We start from the raw sequence: 15,161 nt of genomic DNA, 5'->3' as shown, positions 1-15,161 counted from the left end.
AAAATTAAGCCAAGGGCTGGATCTGACTCATAGGTTAGAAGTCCCTTCATTTCTCATCTAGGAAAGAACTAGGGAGTGCTTAAGAATGTGACTTTAGGCCTGACATGGTGGCCTTTGTCTATAATCCCAGCACTCAGAAGGCAAAGGCAATAGAATCAAAAGTTGGAGGGTGGCTTTAACAGAGCTAAATTGTTTGGATTTGAATTCCTACTCTGCCACTTATTACCTATAATCTTGCACAAATAATTTAACTCAAGCATCCTACTGTGTGTGCCCCATCTTCCTAACTCTCTCTTGATAGATCTTTTATTTTAATGATCCCCCTCCTTTACTAGGGCCTTTGTCACTGATTCTGCCTCCTTGTTCAATGTCTTAGATCTCTGTGCCTATTCTTCACCAAATAAGGAAACATTTTTGCCTTTATTTTTTTTTCTCCCTTTAATTATTCCTCCTTTCCCCACTCCAAGACTCCAGATTTTTGATTGTTTGTTTTTGTTTTTTTCAGACAGGTTCTTGAGCCCAGGGTTGCCTAGAATTCACTGTGTAGCCCAGGCTGGCCCCGAACTCATGGTCCTCCTGCCTCAGCCTCTTGAGTGGTAGGATTACGGGCATTTACCACCATGCTTTGCTTTCTGTTGCTCCATTTTTATGTATGTTAGGTCATTTGATGGTCTCCCAGTTCACTGATACTCATTTTAATGGCAAGTAGCTTTTGTTTCTGTGTTCATGTTTTCCTCTACTTTTTTGATCATGTGGAGTATATTTATTTATAATAGCTGATATAACAGTCTTGTCTACTAAATCTATCACCCATATGGTTTCTGGGTCAGTTTCTCTTGTTTTTTCTCTTTCTGATTGGTTACATTTTCATTCTTTGCATGTGTGCTGATTTTGATTGCCTGAACATTTTAAGTTATATGTTTGGGGGATGAGTTTTAAAAATTTCTTTCAAATATTTTTTGATTTAGCAAAATCTAGTTCTAATAACTTGGAATCCTTTTGAGGCTTGCTTTTAAGTTTTGTTAGAGTGGGTTCCGAATAACATTTAGAATAAGGTCACTTTGGCTTCTGTGTTAGCTTTCTGTTACTGCAACAAAATACTGGCAATCATTAACTTAGAGATTTGAAGCCAGGCACTGGTGGCTCACACCTGTAATCCTTGCTACTTGGGAGGCTGAGATCCAGAACATTGAGGTTTCAGGCCAGCCTAGGCAAATAGTTCGAGAGACCCCATCTCCAAAATAACCAGAGCAAAATGGGGGCTGGAGATGTGGCTCAAGCTGTAGAGCACCTGCTTTGAATGGGTGAAGCCCTGAGTTCAAACCCCCGTTCCACCAAAAGAAAAAAAAGGTTTATTTTGGCTCACATGATAAGGTGGCCTTACTGGTTTGGGCCTCTGACATAGGCAACACATCATGGTGGGAGTGCATGACAGAGCAACACTGCTCACCTCATGAACCAAGAAGCAAGGGAGGAAGGAGAAAGGGGCTGAGACCCCACAGTCCCTTCCAAGGGCAATATCCCCAGTGACGTATGGACCTCCCACAGTGCCCTAGCTCCTAAAGGTCCACAGTACCTCCCAATAGTGCCATTCTGGGGACCAAGCTTTTGACACAGGGACCTTTGAAGGACACTTGGCATCTAAGCTATAGCAGCTCTACTGTAGACTCTGCCTTTCTGAGGACTCTGCCCAGGGTATTTGTTGACATTTTTGGGAGGGGGTGTGGGGGTCCATCCTGGCTGCTGGGAATACAAACTTTGTAGCCTTGTGTGTGTTCTGGTAATTGCTCTGCCTACTCCTTTTAATGGTTCTTTCCCCAGTCTCAGACAGTTTTCTCATACATATATTCAGTCAGTATTTAGTCAAAGGCTTGGGAGGACACCGCTACAGACCTTCAGAGTTCCATTTCTATGCATCTCTTTAATTGTTTTCCTGGTACCTGCACTTCAAGTTCTAGTCATCTCTACTTCTTCAGACTCCAAAACTCTTGTCTTTTAAAATTGGCAAAGCCACCAGACTGTATTTGAATTCCCCCTACTGTGCTGAGGCCTGGATGCTCTCTAGTCAAGTATGTTTGGGCATTCGTATGGATCACCTCTTTTGTTTTTCTTTTCTCAGGAAGAACTGTCCTGTGTTGCCTTTTGGGTTTTTAGTTGTTTAGTCAGGAGGGGAAGTCTGGTTCCTGTTATTCTACCATGGTTAGAAGTAGAAGTCTCTTTTCATCATCTTGATGTTACTTTTTTACCCCCTTACCTAACCTAAATTCTGTTTTCAATCATAATAACTCCTTTCAATACTCTTTTTGACTCTCTTGCCCTTCTCGTTTCACTTGAGAAAAAAACCAACCCTGGTAAAATTCATCTCTCTACCTTTCAGAGTCAGCTGAATGTTGCTGGGAAAAAAAGACAATCATGTAATTTTTACTTTAAATTCATGAGCACAAACTACAAGTGAGCCCAATCATACTGCACTTCTATAGTCGTTTATTTTTTTTTTTCTTCTACTTTTCTAAATATTCTACATCTTTTTCTCAGAATTCCAGCATTTCTTCTCCCATCTTGTCAGGCATTGTCTTTACTTCTGTATCACTGAGAAGTCAAAGCAATAAAAAATTAACTTTTCAGAGTCATACATCTACCCTCCTAGAAGCATCTACATCCATATAGCTGTGCTCTCTCACTTAGCAGTCTGTCCCTCCACCTGTGCATAGGATCTTGTTGCTTCTCGTCTGCCCATAGCAATTTAAGTTCCCCAGCAACTTCCCCTGTTTATTCCTACATCATCATTATTCCTGCATCATTCCTATCTCATTGTCCTGCAGTAATCTTATCACCTTACAATAATACTATACTTGTCCCATCTTTAAAGAAATTATTTCTTCTCATCCCATCAGTTACTATGCCTTTTCTGTGTTCCCTTATACCAGAAAAACTATTCAGAATAGTCTGTATTCTTTGTAGTTTTCCCATCTCATGTTTACAGTTGTGAGTCACCAGCTCCTGGCCTGACTAGACCTTTTAAGTTCTAGACTTGCTAATTGAACTGCCTATTCAATGTCTTCACATGAATGTCAAATAGGTATGTTAAATGTGACACATCAAAATTGAACTTCTGAGCTGAAGGTGTGGCTCAAGTAGTAGAGAACCTGCTGAGCAAACCATGAAGCCCCAAGTTGGAACCCCAATACCACAAAGAAAAAAAACAACAAATGAATTTCTGAGCCTCCTTAAGTTGTTATATTGCATCCATGTTGATGCTGATGCTATACTTCTTGTACAGAAGCCTTAAAATCATGGTGTACTTCTTTTCTTTGCAGTGCTGGGGTTGAACTCAGAGCCTACATCTTGAGCCACTCCACCAGCCCTTTTTTGTGATGGGTTTTTTTCTGAGACAGGGTCTTATGAACGGTTTGTCCAGGCTGGCTTCAAATCACGATCCTCTTGCTCTCTGCCTCTCAAGTAGCTAGGACTACAGGTGTGTGCTGCCGGTGTTGGCTGTTTACTTCTTTTTGAATGTCCTTGATGCTTACTATTCAGAAGTCCTGTTAGTGCCACCTTTAAAATATATAAAATCTAATCACATCTCACTATCCCCTACTTCCATGGTTAGTATCACAGTCACTATCATCTCTCACCTCCTTACCAGCTTTGTTCCTTGTAATATATTCTCAACATAGTAATCAGTAATCAGGGAGGTGTTTTTTTTTTTTTTTTTGGCAGCACTGGGATTTGAACTCAGTGCCTCAGGCTTGCTAAGCAGGTGCTCTTACCACTTGAGCCACTCTGCCATCCCAGGGAGCTTCTTAAATATAAAACAGATAAGGGCACTTCCTGCTCACTCTTTTAATGGTTCACTGTGTCATAATAGAAACCTGTTTTTATAATGATCTTCAAGGTACTACAACTCCAGCCCAGTAATGTCCAGGAAGGCAAGTTACTTCCCTGAAGTTTATCTTGAGTAAAACACTAAGCATGTTCTTACTTCAATCTTTGTCTTGGCTGCTTTTTTTCTTTTCTTTTTTTACCTAGAATACTCTTCTCCAGAAATTTCTCCATCTCCTGCTTCTATTTGGCTTCCCATAACTCATTTGTTGTTTGAGAAGAGTGCCTATGAAAGGATTCATTGTGTTGTAAGAAATGAAGGCTAGAGAGGCAAATGTTAAAGTCTTCTTGGAAAAGAATCAGTATGTAAGATAATTTTACACTTACAAGCAATTGGTTAGTCTAGCCTGTCTTGCTACAAAGAGACTTTGTAACAAGTTGATGAGAGGAGGCAGCCTTGAGTTAGTCAGTAGATCATTGATAACTGTTTGAAGATTCCTTTACTTATTAATGAGGCATTTCCTTTTGTAGATAAGCAATTGGGTGTCCTGTTGCTTAGTTATGATTTGATGATACACTCTTCAGTTTAAAATAGAATAGGCCATAGGACTGCTTGAACATCAGTTTTGGAACCTGTTGTAAAAGTTTAATAAATTATTAAATTCCTCCTTTTCCTGAGTATTAGGAGAAAGTGTTTTTGTAGTTAATCTTACATGTTTCATGAAACAGGAGATCAAAAATGTTTCCTGTTAACTTGTCATATCTATTAGGAGATTTCAGAGTCTAACCGGTATTTATCTCAAGTACCTGCCTATTCCAGTCCTTTGCACCATTTTGATTTTTTTTTTTTCTTTTTTGCAGTACTGGGGTTTAAACTCAGGGTCTACACCTTGAGCCCACTCCACCAGCCTGTGTGTGTGTGTGTGTGTGTGTGTGTGTGTGTGTGTGTGTGTGTGTGTGTGTGTGTGAGATGAGTTTTTTTGAGATAGGGTCCTGTGAACTATTTGCTTGGTCTTGCTTTGAACCTTGAGCTTCCTGATCTCTGCTTCCTGCCATTTTGATTTTTTAATTGCAGGATTTATACTATGTTTAATTTCATAAATTGCCAAAAGTGCTTATGGAAGTAGAACTAGTTGAAATTAGAAAACATTAAGATGGCATTATGATTCTCCCTACCATAGTCCAGAATTCTTAAGACTCATAATCTTTGCATCATTCTTTCATATTTGTTAGCCCTTTCTCAAGAGTGAGAAGTAAATGAAGAAATGAGGGTTATAACAGTAGAGATTGCAATATGAAGACAGATACAAGGTTAGTATACAAAGTATGTCACACAGACAACTTTAAGAGGAGAGTAGAGTTAACTAATGTGACTCACTTAAGTTCATAAGGTAGAAACAAACTAGTTGGTGAGGGGAAAAGCACAGCTAATCTTGGTACTGAGTTTTGAGCAAATATGTCCCCTAGATCCTTATAATAAGAGTACCACGTGTTAGAAGCAATCACTTGGGGCAAGAGGGTGTGATAACTCTTAAAATGAGCTGTTTGGATGTAACAAACATCATTTGCTTTCACTCTTGTATGATGTTAGTTAATAGTTCTTAACCTTTTAGAGTCATTGGCCCTCAAACATTTTATGTAGTATTAAAATGAATTTGATAATGATAAACATGCTGATTTTGAGCTCCCAAGAGATTCTGGTTCAGTAGATCTGTTTAGGAATCTATGTATGTAATCACTATCCCAGGTGAGTTTTATGTAGGTTGTTATCAGACTGTATGTTTCAGGATTATACTTTCGGAGTTTGCAGATTCCAAATAGTTGAGCATCAACATGAACGTCAGGTTAAGAACCTGTGATAAAAGCTGGGGTTGTATCTCAGCGGTAGAGTACTTGTCTAGCATGTGCAAGGCCCTGGGTTCAGTTCCCAGTACTTAAAAAAAAAATTTAAAAACTAAATAGCAAAGATCCTGTGATAAAAATGAGCAATATTCTAAAAACCATTTACAGTAAGCTAGTCTTACTTGAGGTTTTATTGCATGTGGTTTTGACCAAGCACGATCTAAATAAATAAATAATTTTTTTTTTTGGTGGAATGGGGGTTGAACTCAGGGACTTGTGCTTGCTAAGCAGGTACTCTTTGGCTTCAGCCACTCCTCCAGCCCTTTTTGTATTGTTTTTTTATTTTTTTTTTTGTTGTTGTTGTTGTGGGACCGGGATTTGAATTAAGGGCTTCACACTTGAAAAGCAGGGTCTCTACCACTTGAGCCATACCTCCAGTCCATTTTGCTCTGGTTATTTTGGAAATGGATCTCAAAAACGATTTGCCTGGACCGGTCTCCAACCGTAATCCTCCTGATCTCAGCCTCCCAAGTAGCTAGGATTATAGATGTGAGCCACTGACTCCTAACTGGTTGGTTTTTTTAATAATATATTTTATTTCTGGTAATAGTTGGCTTCACCCTTGCTAAGCAGGCTCTACTGCTTGAGAGCCTTTTTTTCTCTGGTTATTATGGAGATGGGTCTCGGGAAGTTTTGTGCCTAGGCTGACGTCAAACCATGATCCTTCCAAATAGTTAGGATTATAGCATTGAGCCACTGCACATGGTCCAAAAAAAATTTCTGAAAAAACAATAATGTTAAATTCCCACCTGTACATAACACTGCTCAGTTGATGCAGAAAGTCCCATGCTATCAGTTGTGTTTAAATTGTGTGATCTGCTGGGTGTTTCCCTGTCCTTAATTTGTGAAAATATGCCACCCAAAAATGCAAATGGTGCTCCCCCCCAAAACAAGGTAAAATTTATATTAGTCCTCCCTAGCTAAAAAGGGCACTTACTGTACTGAATTGACTTGATAAAGTGAAAGTTTGAGTTTGTTGAAAGACAGCATGTTCAGCACAAGTTGGGAGGCTTTATGGGAAAAATGAGTCAAGCCTCCGCAGTGCAACACTGAATTCTATGCATTTTGAACATTAGTGTTTTTTTTCCTTACTGTGGGCTTCTTAGAACCATGTACACATCGATATCAAAGGTCTGTAGTATATAATCAAAAGGCAAGAATTTTATAGTGTTCAGTGCTGGTATATTAGAAAAATTAATGAATCTTGTTGATTCTTACTGCCCAAAACAAGTCACATGGACACATGCAACTTGAAAAGGAACAGAACTGGTGCTTAAGGCATATGAAGTCCTTCTCTCTTTCTTTTTGGTAAAGTAACTGATAATTTTTTTCCCCTAAGATTGAACTACTTTCACATTCCTGGGATAAATAGTTTATGATTATGAGGAATCATTGTTTTGATGTGACACTTGCTTGGTTTGCTAATACTTGTTTAGATCTTTGCATCTATATCTATTCCCTTTAGACCTCTGCATCTTGTGGTGTTCTCAAATTTGGTGTCAGGATTTTGTTAGCATTATAAAATGAGATGGATATCTTTCTACCCTCAGATTCCATATAGTTTTTAAATACAGGTGCCCCCACAGTATCTATGGTTTTGCACCTGCAGATTCAACTAACATTGGATCAAAGTATTTGACCCAGGTGCCAGTGGTTCACACCTATAATCCTAGTGACTCAGGAGGCAGAGATCAGCAGTATTGTGGTTCAAAGCCAGCCTAGGCAAATAGTTTGCAAGACCCTATTTTGAAAAGACCCATCACAAAAAAAGGGTTGGTGGAGTGGCTCAAGGTGTAGGCTCTGAGTTCAAGCTCCAGTACTGCAAAAAAAAATTGAAAAAAGTTGTTCAGATTTTTAAATTTGTAGACGTTTTGTTTTTGTAAATAATACATTATAACTATTTATGTAGTATTTACAGTATATTAAATATTCTAAGTAATGTGGAGATGATTTTAAAATAAGTACATAGAGGGAATATGGAAAACACTATGCTATTTTATATATAAGGGACCAAAGCATCCACAGATTTTGGTATCTGTGGAGGCCCCTAGAACCAATTCTCCTGGATTCTGAGGGATAACTACTTTTTGTGAGGCTCTTAGAACATCTACAACCACCCCTCACTCCTGATACCAACTAGAAAGGCTCATAGAATTCACCAAAAGCTGTTATAATTATTGTTACTGTTTGTTACAGGGAAAGGATTCAAGATCAGCAAAGGAAGAGAATCATGAGTAAAGTCTAGGCATACTCCCAACTCACATCTTCTGTTGTTCTCTTCCCGTGTAGTCAGCACATATTTCTCTTCTGGCATCAGTGTGTGACAGCGTATGTGAATTCTGCCAAAAGGAGGTTCATCTCCTGTTCAGTTTTATGGAACTTCTTCACATAGGCATGATTGATTACTCACATGGATTTTTTAGTCTCTGAGTTGACTGATACATATGACCTAAAGCTCCTACCTATGTCACATTTTTGGTCTTTCTGAATTGGCCAGCTCCTACTTTAAGACTATAAAGATATGGCTTATTCCTTCCCAAATCACATTATTACCCTGCCCAGTATGACCCAAGACCCTTAGGGTTTTATTGGATACAGATTTCCAAATACCCAAAAATTGTCAACCAGAAGCCAAAAGGGATAGCCAGCCCTTCTTTGGGGCAAAGGGAAAATTCTTACAATTATTCTCTCTCTGTAACATTAGGCTACACTTTCAGCCTCAGCTTTTCTCTTTTATAGTTGTCTTCCTATGATTCCTTGATACAAGTTTAAGCCTATAGGGATCTCATTATAGAAAACTGGTTCTTTTAAATTTGAGTCCTTTGTTTCTCTACCTATCTCTTAAAAGATTAAGAAAATTATAGGATACTTTCAATTTAACTTCATTTAAATTAAACTACTTTTTCTGTTTTCTTAAGAATAAAGGTTCTCTTCAGTTTGAAGACAAGTGGGATTTCATGCGTCCGATTGTTTTGAAGCTTTTACGCCAGGAATCTGTTACAAAACAACAATGGTTTGATCTATTTTCGTAAGTAATCATTAATTTTGTTTGCTAACATAAAGGAAATTTTGATGATGTCTTTCTGTACCCAGAAAGCGTGTATGACTCTATATGGTCTCTGTCAGTTTACAGTTGTTACTAGTTGTTTTGGGGGGTTCTCCCAAGACGTCTCCTAGGTTCAGTGATTTGTTAGGTGGATTCATGAAATTGAACATCGAGTCACACTCAGAGCTATGATTTGTTATAGTGAAAGGATAAATAAAAAACAGCCAAAGGAAAAGAGATGTGGGTGAACTTGGGGAACTTAAGGGGTATAAGCATGTTTCTAGGAGTCCTCTCCCAAGGGAGTCACACGGGACACAATTTCCCTAGCAACAACATTGACAATGTGTGATGTCAACCAGGAAACTTGATAGAGACTTAATGTCCAAGGTTTTATGAGAGTGGTCACATTATCAGTCTGAGCTTGGCATATACCACAGTTCTAGACTCCCAGAAAGAGAACAGATGTTCAGTGTAAACCATGCTGTTTGCATAAACAGTTTTAGTGCAGCGAATCGGTATTATTAATTTCTCAGATGCCATCCAAAGACCTTACAAACAGGCTTTTCTCAGGAATGCGTTGTCAGGTCTGCTGTGTTAACTCTTGGCCTTTGGCCAAAATGCCTTTACAGCAAAATCGTTAGTAGGTTCCCACACATCAGGACAAGAGCAACCTGTAGTATTGGTCCCTGTTACACCTTTTAGAGGTCTTGAATTTAGCAAGTTAAAACAAATGAAGTTTACCTTAGAAAACCAAGTGGCTTTCTCTTTCAGTTTCAGCATGAACCTTTTTTAAAAAACAACACAGAAACATGGACTGCGGCATCAATTCAGGCACAGAACCAGTGAGTTGAAGCAAATCTGAAAGTCTTCCAGGCCTGAGGCAGTGTCTTGATGGTCAGGGCTCACACACAATGTAATCCTAGAGGGTATAAGTGGCCCCAGTGGAAACAAGGAGACTTACATTGTTAGGGTGCCCCTAGCAAGACATTTGGTAGTCAGGTAACACAGGTTAACAAAGCTCCCAATATGGCCTCCCAGGGTACCCTAAGGTTCTCAATCCAGTCCACTTAATTCAGTTCAGGCCTTGGTTTCAGATGGATTTGTCTTAGTTCAGACAGTTTTGCTTATCCATCACCCTAGTTCGTTTGCTGCACTTGGTGAACAGCATCTGGTGGTGTTCTGCAAGGAAAGTGAAAAGGCTTGGGCTGTTTCCAGCCATTTGAGTCAATGCTGATAGGTGTGACCATATACTTGGCAGGCAGTGTGAATGAAAAGCACTCACAGCAGCTTGGAAAGACAACAATGGGCGTTTTCCTTTTGGAAGAGAGGAAAAGTTTGAGGAATGCCTTCCCAGGTGCTGTTTTTTCCCTTTACAAAGTCTGTATCCCATTCAGTAGCAAAACTTTTCATTATTTCCCAATCATTCAGACCTGTAGAAGAACAGAAGCATTTTTTACAGAGAAATACTTTTACAGCTTAATTAAAAAGACATATTGTGTTTAGGAATTGGTCAAGATGAAATCCTGAATTTTAGAAACTTTTCAAAATGGGCTTATAATACTTCCATCCCCTTTGTTCTGATCATTTTTCTATCGGTAGCCTAGAAAAGATAATTTCTTTCTGGAGACAGCTGTATTTAATTATAAAATTGTCATAGTCAGTTGTGTTTACCAGGAGGGGTGAGGAGGAGGTGCGAGAAACAAGAGTGTCAAGGTATTAATCCATTGCTGCAAATTGCAACTAATCTACAAAGCTGAACACAAGTTAGTAACAGTGAGACATCTCAAGAGTAGGTCAGGAGTCCAATCTGTAAGGAGTAAGTGAAGAGATTACCTTTTCTGATGTGCCCCTCCCTGCTTTCAGCTTTGGCAGGATAGTAAATTTAGCATTTATAAAATCAACATTGTATAAATCACTGAGATGGAATGCGGGAATAGGAAGGACTGGGCTATCTAAAACTTTGTGTCAGCCCTAGGCTCTAATTATCTATTACTTTCTCATATTGAAGGAAAGGAAAACATAAACTGTTTTTTTTTTTTTTTTCCCAGTACTGGGGCTTGAACTCAGGTCCTTCACTTTGAGCCACTCTACCAGACCTATTTTTGGAAGGGTTTTTTGAGATAGGGTCTTGTGGAACTGTTTGCCCCTGCTGGCTTCGAACATTGATCCTCCTGGTCTCTGCTTCCTGAGTAGCTAGGATTACAGGTATGAGCCACTGGTGCCTGGCTGAAAAACATAAACTTTTCAATATTCTTGGTATAACATTCTTGGAACTTTTAAGCCTTTTCTTTTTGCCACTGGGAGGCAAGAATAAAAACCAAAGACATCACTTTATTGTATTTTCTCTTCCATTAAATTAGTCAGTCAACATGTCCAGAAACAGCCAGGTATTTAAGAGCGCCAACTGTCCTGGGGTTGGTTAGGTTTATCATTTTCAGATTTCATTGGTGATTTGCCTTTCACAACACACAGAAGCTCAGCTCCTGTTTCATACCATAGTTGATTTCATAGCACTCTAGCAGCAAAAGTTTGTCGTCTCTCTGCTTCATCTTGCCTTGTGAATCCAACTTTTGACACTAATCACGTCACAGTCTCAAGATCATCACTGGGTTCATTGATTGCTGAGAAGACCTGTATAATTGATTAACCATATAGTTGTATTCATCGCGATGATTTATTGCTGTGAAGGATACAAAGCAAAGTTAATAAAGGGAAAAGATACATGTGGTAAAGCCCAGGAGAAACCAGGTAGAGCTTCCAAAATGTTCTACAGAAATCTCACAGGATGACTAAATTCCTTCAGACATCCTGTGTCATTAAATTTGATAACACCTATGAAACACTGTCTACCAGAGAAGCTCATCAGAGGCCTCTACTGCGCAGTGTTTTTATTCTAGGCTGGTCATGTAGCAGCCTTTGCTTGGTACACACTGAAATTTTAAATTCTCAGAAGGAAAGCAAATATTCAACATAAGTCATACTGTTTGTTTAAGCTTCTCAGGCACAGTGAGCCCTTTTTGTAAAGGAATGGTAGGAACCCTCCCCAAATCCTTCTTGCCAGGGAAGGGTTAACCTTGCAAACACTTCTCTTTTTTTTTTTGTGGTCTCAGTGCATGCTAGGGGCAAACACAAAACGACTGAGCTACATCCCTAGTCTGCACACACTCTTTTTAAGGATAGCAGCCTCAAGCCTACTCTAATAAACTTTTTCAATATATGATTAAAATACTGTATCAGTGAATTGTACATAGGTGATTGCATAAGCCTACACACATTGAAGTTGTTCTTTTTCTTTATCACATAAAAAATACTCTTCATTCCCTAACTAATAAGAACTGCTTGTATAATATTAACTTGTATCCGTAATACTGCCCTTTTAGAAATTAAAGTTCAATAAGAAATGACTGAGGCCTTTTAAAAGTTTATAGCATTCATGTTAGGAATGTTTTTTGAATTATTTGGGTAAACTGTCTTATGAATGTTAAATGTGGCAGTTGGTTGTTGGTTTTTTGGGCTAGAGTTTGTTGTTATGATTTGTCATCTTGGGCTGGGGACTTGACTCCAAGTGATAGAGTGCCTGTCTAGAAAGTGTGAGGCCCTGAGTCGAACCCCAGAAAAAAAAAAAAATTGTCATCTTGAATAATGTTCTGAGTGTTTCTGACTGGAAAAAAGGAGCATAGAGTGATGATGTTCCCTGGTTAAAGCATACTTCTAAGCAGAAATCATGAATAACCTTAGATCTGCTATAGTTGGTAGCCTCAACACATTGTTTTTAAAGTCCTCTATCTCCTTGAAGTACCTCAATATGTAATCCTTTTATGTGAAAGGATTTCTGTATGTTTTATCATGGCATCACCAAAATTGCAAGATCTATGTATTTAAAAATCCACCTTTACTATAAGTAATTTTAAAAGCTGTTTCTTTTGCTACTGAGTTTGTTTTTATGATACTACCTTCTGGTTTCTGTATTGCTGTCTACCTCATCTCATTAGTCTTAGCTGACTCATCTCTTGTTCTCCTCAAATGTTCATTTCTTCCAGAGTTCCATTTTCTTCTTACTCTTTTAACCTGAGTCTCATATCTGTTAAGTAGTACAGATTATTCTCCTAAATTGAGCTTCCAGACCCTTGTAGCAGCAGGAGGTATGGCTCACGTAGTTGAGCACCTGCCTAGTAAGTGAAAAGCCCTGAGTTCAAACCCCAGTACCACCAAAAAAAAAAAAAAAAAGGTGTCCTTCTCATACCAATGAAGCCAATTGCTTCTAGCATATTTCTTTTTTCCTAAGTTCTATCAGTTCTTCAAATGCAAAATCATAAAAGTATGCTATTCATACTCTCAAACCAAAGAAATCTGAAATTGTAACCTCCTGTTTTTTACTCCCTTATGGACAACTAATTACTAGGTTTCATAGTTTTTTGTTTTTTTTTTTTTAAAGTGGTACTGGGCTTTAACTCAGGGTCCTCATCTTGAGCCATTCCACCAGCCCTATTTTTGTGAAGGGTTTTTTGTGATCGGGTCTTGCGGAACTATTTGCCTGGGTGATCCCCCCAATCTCTGCCTCCTAAGTAGCTAGGATTACATGCATGAGCCACTGGTGTGCGGTTCATAGTTTCATAGATTTTTACTAAATAACTCTTGAACTTCTTTCTATTCCAGGGATTTGTGTTTGTATTTCTGTTTTTGCTTTCTCTCTGTCCCTTAAATGTTTTGTTTTTTTGTGGGGGAGACTGGGATTTTGAACTTGGGGCTTCATGCTTGCAAAGCAGGTGTTCTATTGCTTGAGCTGCATCTCCAGTCCATTTTGCCCTGGTTATTTTGGAGATGTGATCTCATGAACTATTTACCTGGACTGGCCTCGAACTGCAGTCCTCCCAATCATCAGAGCCTCCCAGGTAGCTAAGATTACAGGTATAAGCCACCAGTACCAGGCTGGTGGGTTTTTTTGTTTTGTTTTTTTGAGACTGGGTCTCACTGTGGAGCCCAGGCTGGCTTCAAACTTGTGATCATCCTGTCAGCCTCTCATGTGCTAGGATTACACCAAGCCCAGCTTGCCACCATCTCTTGTTTGAATGATTATAGCAGTCCTCTGTCTCTCTTCCTCCTTTATTATGTTTATCTATTAATTACCTATTGCTGTATAACAGATTACTCTAAAACTTAGCAACTTAGAACCACAAACATTTGGCAGTTTCTTAGGATCAGCATTCTGGTAATAACTTTACTTGCTTAGGGAATTTCATGAGATTGCAGTCAAGGTTTCAGTAAAAGATCTAGTCTGAGATTCAAATAGGGCTAGATGATATTCTTCCAAGTTCACTCATGTGATTGTTGGCAGTTTCAGAGTTGGCACTTGCTGTTGGCTGAAGTCTTCAGTTCTACACCACATGGGCTTCTTCATAGGGCTGTTTTACAGTGTGGTAGCTTGATCTCCCCAGAGCAGGGATAGTCACACATCACTTAACAACAGGAACACATTCTGAGAAGGGCATCATCATCAGGCGATTTCATTATTGTGGGAACATCTTATAGAGTGTACTTATGCAACCTAGATGGCACAGATCAGTTGCTGGGTGGCCTCTTTTAATTTTGACTTGTTTTTTCTTTGTTTTTTTGGCAGTACTGGTTTGAACTCAGGGCTTCAATATTTGCTAGGCAGGTGCCTCTACCACTTGAGCCACCTCTAGCCCAGGTCCAAGGTGACCAATGTAATCAAAAGACATAGTATGCGGTACTACCAAAGAGGGAGAGAGGGAGAAGGAGAAAGCATGAGGGATATGGGGCTGCTGCTGGTATAACATGCCATACTGTTTTATCAGAAGTACAGACGTTCGTTGAGTATTATGTACTATACGTAATTGTATTACTACACCTTTCTATGACTGAAGCACAGTAGATTTTTTTTTTTATATCAGCATTACCACAAACATGGTAGGTGCTGTTCACAGCTGGCTTGGGCAAAAGTTTGCCCGAGACCCCATCTCCAAATAAATAGGCTCAAGTGGTAGAGTGCCTGCTTTGTAAGCACAAAGTCCTGAGTTCAAGCCCTAGCCACCCTCCCCAATTAAAAAAAAAAAAGAAGAAAAACATACTGTCCTTTTTTGGTGGGGGGGAACAGTCTTGCTGTGTAGCCCACAGTGGCATTGAACTTGTGTGCCCCCCTCACCTCAAACCTCTGAGTGCTTGGATTATAGGCATGCACTGCCATGCCCACCAACATACTAGTTTGTGTGTGTGTGTGTGTGTGTGTGTGTGTGTGTGTAGTCATGCAGATAGAACATAGGGCCCTGTACATGCTACGCATTCACTCGACTGAGCTATGCTCCTAGCCCTAAGGGATTGAAGCTAGCACCTCACATATGCTAGGCAAATGCTCTACCATTGAGTTACATCC

At 39.3% G+C, this 15,161-nt stretch overlaps 2 protein-coding genes and 1 long non-coding RNA gene across 9 annotated transcripts in view; 2 read left to right on the top strand and 1 right to left on the bottom strand.

The window, feature by feature from the left end:
• The window catches only part of LOC109690945 (serine-protein kinase ATM), a 340,952-nt gene that overhangs the window by 68,723 nt on the left and 257,068 nt on the right, over positions 1-15,161 (top strand). The window lies entirely within an intron of this gene.
• Cul5 (cullin 5) overlaps positions 1-15,161 on the top strand; it is a 97,505-nt gene that overhangs the window by 23,303 nt on the left and 59,041 nt on the right. For 3 of the 4 annotated variants that reach the window (XM_074066784.1, XM_074066783.1, XM_074066785.1), the window contains exon 2: positions 8,643-8,752. The exons of the other annotated variant lie outside the window; for it this stretch is intronic. In XM_074066784.1, the coding sequence (XP_073922885.1) occupies positions 8,682-8,752 (71 nt within the window). In that variant the 5' untranslated portion in view covers positions 8,643-8,681. The remainder of the gene's footprint in view (positions 1-8,642; positions 8,753-15,161) is intronic. 4 annotated transcript variants of the gene reach the window in all.
• The window catches only part of LOC109691034 (uncharacterized), an 83,063-nt gene continuing 76,792 nt past the window's right edge, over positions 8,891-15,161 (bottom strand). For 2 of the 4 annotated variants that reach the window (XR_012445625.1, XR_012445624.1), the window contains 2 exons: positions 11,265-11,450; positions 8,891-10,200 (listed from right to left, as the gene is read on the bottom strand). This is a non-coding gene — a long non-coding RNA (uncharacterized lncRNA). Of the gene's footprint in view, positions 10,201-11,081; positions 11,451-15,161 lie in introns of those variants that run through there. The other 2 variants (XR_012445626.1, XR_002212844.2) reach the window with 2 other exon arrangements.

This window comes from Castor canadensis, chromosome 2, assembly GCF_047511655.1.
Source record: "Castor canadensis chromosome 2, mCasCan1.hap1v2, whole genome shotgun sequence".
Taxonomy (NCBI): domain Eukaryota; kingdom Metazoa; phylum Chordata; class Mammalia; order Rodentia; family Castoridae; genus Castor; species Castor canadensis.
This window is presented reverse-complemented; position numbering and strand designations above follow the sequence as displayed.